This window comes from Mesocricetus auratus, unplaced genomic scaffold (assembly GCF_017639785.1).
Source record: "Mesocricetus auratus isolate SY011 unplaced genomic scaffold, BCM_Maur_2.0 Super-Scaffold_4256, whole genome shotgun sequence".
NCBI lineage: Eukaryota > Metazoa > Chordata > Mammalia > Rodentia > Cricetidae > Mesocricetus > Mesocricetus auratus.
In genome coordinates this window covers 95,431,288-95,434,887 of record NW_024429182.1, presented here as the reverse complement: position 1 = coordinate 95,434,887, position 3,600 = coordinate 95,431,288, and the positions used below count along the sequence as shown (strand labels likewise).

The 3,600-nt window shown below is 36.3% G+C and overlaps 1 protein-coding gene across 1 annotated transcript; it reads left to right on the top strand.

Annotated features, from left to right (window-relative positions):
- The first annotated feature begins 1,215 nt into the window (after positions 1-1,215).
- On the top strand, positions 1,216-2,160 carry LOC101830602 (olfactory receptor 51F2). Its single transcript, XM_005074078.1, has one exon. It carries the CDS (start codon positions 1,216-1,218, stop codon positions 2,158-2,160), a length of 945 nt encoding a protein of 314 aa, XP_005074135.1.
- The last annotated feature ends 1,440 nt before the right edge of the window (positions 2,161-3,600 follow it).

Genomic DNA, 3,600 nt, shown 5'->3' with positions numbered 1-3,600 from the left:
AAAATAGAAGTCATGAAAATGAGCAAGATATTTTTTAATGACTTGACAAGAGGAGTGATATCAAAAAGAGGTGTAGGTTAAGCTGCAAGATAGGTTTATGAGGAGAAAACAAAAAACAAAACAAAAGAAAGAAGGAATCTACTGTCTTAAAATAACTAATAGAGACTACTTTCCTAATAGGACGGGGACAGATTTTCAAGGAGGCATCCTCCAAAGCACACACTAAGAATTCACTAAACTGTCACTAAACTGAACCACTGGATTCATAAGCTTCTGTTGAAAGTGTAGCTTGGATGTCTTGGCACACAATGGAGCATCAATACTGAGGTCACTTCCCAGAAAAACTAGAGTGCCACATCTATACAACTTATCTGGGATTTTAGTTGACACACAGCAATCTACACCCAAGGAAGCATATTGACTACAGTATGTCTCTGGAAAAGTACACATTTGAAAACAGTTCATCAGTAGCTTTGCCATCCCAGCTGGTAGATAGTCTCCTCCCATGCATTTCTGACCTGTAAGGAGAGGAAGGCATTAGTATCAGATATAAAAGTCCTTCTCTTCTGTTGCCTAATTGTATACTTTGGGGATAACTACTTAGTTCCCTATCCCCTGTATATGTATGAGAAAGGGAGGGGAGAAATTTTGCTTCCTTGAACAGTTATGATGATAGGATGAAATAGATAAGAAAACAATAGCATCTGCTACATTGTATATGCTCTGGGTACAGCACTTCTCTGGATTTCAATAGTATACTGTGTCATTATTTGTTATAATACAGTCTTTAATTTATTGTGTTAAAAATAAGGCCAAGGATGTTTTTCTCTCTTTCTCCCTCTCTTCCTTCCCCTCTTCTTTCCCATTTCCCTTCTTCTTTGTCCTTCTCTTTCTTTGTCTGTATTTCCTTACATTCTGCTGTTATGTCCTTTTCTGCCTTTTTTATTTTTCTTTAATTAATGTTTTTTTTCAAGACTCAGACAGTGATTTGTCAAGGTAGTAGTGAAATTATTAAATGATTCAGTTATTGAGATATAGTTGCCTCATCTGCAAATACATGTGCGAGAAGTCTATAGTTCCAAGATATCAGGAAATATTAGAATTTTATACTAATTAGCAGTATTGACTAAATGCCAGATAGATGTTTATGTGATAAGCTATATATGCATTGTTGTGTTAAATTATCTAATTACCCTTCTCTTTGCAGCCTCCACAATGCTCATCCTCAATAATACCAATTCCCAGCCTCCAACCTTTCTTCTCACTGGTATCCCAGGTCTGAGAGCAGGTCAGATCTGGGTCTCCATTCCCTTTTGTCTCCTGTATGTAATTGCCCTTTCTGGGAACAGCATGATCCTGCTGGTGATCCTTCGTGAGCACAGCCTTCATGAGTCTATGTACTATTTCCTCTCCATGCTTTCAGCCACAGACCTAAGCCTATCTCTGTGCACACTTTCCACTACACTTGGTGTCCTCTGGTTTGAAGCTAGAGAGATCAGTTTAAACGCTTGCATTGCTCAGATGTTCTTTCTTCATGGGTTTACTTTCACGGAGTCTGGGCTTCTGCTGGCCATGGCCTTTGATCGTTATGTGGCCATCTGTGATCCACTAAGATATAACACTATTCTTACCAATGCCAAGACTGCCCAGATTGGTATAATTGTGCTAATAAGGAATGCTGCCATCATGTTGCCAGTCGTGCTCTTTGTTAAGAGGCTGTCCTTCTGCAGATCTTTAGTTCTTTCACATTCTTACTGCTACCATGTTGATCTCATTCAGTTCTCATGTACAGACAACAGTATCAACAACATTCTTGGTCTGTTTGCACTGTTCTCCACTGCAGAGTTTGACTGCCCTTGTATCTTGTTCTCCTATGTATTGATCATTCGATCTGTCCTCGGTATTGCTTCCTCAGATGAGCGACAGAAAGCCTTCAATACGTGCGTATCCCACATCACTGCTGTTGCCATCTTCTACATCCCTCTCATCAGCTTGTCTCTTGTACACCGTTATGGCCATTCAGCACCTGCCTTTGTCCACACCATCATGGCCAATGTCTTCCTGCTCATTCCTCCTGTTCTCAACGCTATCATCTACAGTGTGAAGACAAAGCAGATTCGAAAGGCCTTTATCAAGTTTTTAAATCAGAAGCAGAGCTGAATCTAACCAATAATGTTCTCAGTAGAAAAGAACATTTATGAATAAATGATTTTGTAGAATGGGGCAATTTTACTCAAAGTACCAAACATAGTTTCAAGATGTCAAGCTATGAAACTTCTGGGTTGTATGATATTTGCCTACACAATTTCTTCATCAGTAGATTAATATTAATTCAATTTAAATTATGATTTAATATAACATGATCTATTGTAGGTGAATGAATACTTGTATTTATAAATGGTGCTATTAGTCTGTAAAGTAATAATTCAGATGATCCATACAATTAAAAATAAGAAATTATAGATGAGTCAGTTGTATTTTTAATTATACAGAAAAATATTTTAATCAGTTTTATATGTTTTAATGAAACTTTTGATTCTCTCACTGCTTCCAAAATTGCAATATTATTATTGGTTAAATCCTAAAATACATACCAGGAATTTGACTTTGAGTTTTGTATTAGCGAATCTGTGTTTTATTGCATTCTCAAGAAAATAGATCTAGATAAACCAGGCAGTGGTGGCACACGCCTTTAATCCCAGCACTTGGGAGGCAGAGGCAGGCGAATCTCTGTGAGTTCGAGGCCAGGCTGGACCGATAGCCTCCAAAATAATACAGAGAAACCCTGTCTCGTAAAAAAAAAAAAAGAAAATAGATCTAGATAAAATCTGAGATTTTTCTCAGATGTTAATTATATTAATCCCAGTTGTATGCTTAAGTACAATAGACCTGAAAAGTCATTGGGCTTATTATCAAATAATTTTCTAGAACGCTATTAATCACTTTCTTTCAACAATTTTATAACAAAAATAATTTATTTCAGTGCTTATTATTGTGAGGAATTACAGATTGTATACAAAGGATCCAAATATTCCTGTGTCCAAAATTAACTGTATTTATAAATGGATTCGTAAAGTTGAGGAAGACATTGCATAATTTTTATGTTACACTGATTAATTATCTTACACATAGACCAGGGCTCATGTTCAGGTAGTTTATTCTGTGTATATATGTGAAAGACTGTAATTACCCATTTTGATGTTTGAGACTCATCTGGTTCCAGTCAATGCAAGTAGGCAGTTGTGTGATTTTTTTTTAATACTGATAGTTTATTTTCTCCTGAGATGTTAATAATGTTTCCTTGCTTTCTCAGGCTTTGATGAAACCTAAGTGGTGATTGCTTGGGTTGCTTAAGTAGTTCTCCTGCAAGAAAGGTATCATGTGTGAGCTACAATGTTGAAGTTTGATTTTTGTGTGTCCCAGAATATGAAAAATTATATTTTGGATAGAAAATAAGAAGGATAAATTTACTAGCATGGGATATTGGAAGATTCAAATATTTGGAAGGTATGTAATGAAAAGTCAATAGTTCAGTAGCTAATTCACTCTTTTTCAGTTTTCCCACTTAATCAGGTCCTCCACAAAAGATTATTAAGCCGC

Excerpts from the sequence above, each read along its gene's own strand:
- LOC101830602 (XM_005074078.1), top strand. The coding sequence starts at position 1,216 with ATGCTCATCCTCAATAATACCAATTCCCAGCCTCCAACCTTTCTTCTC.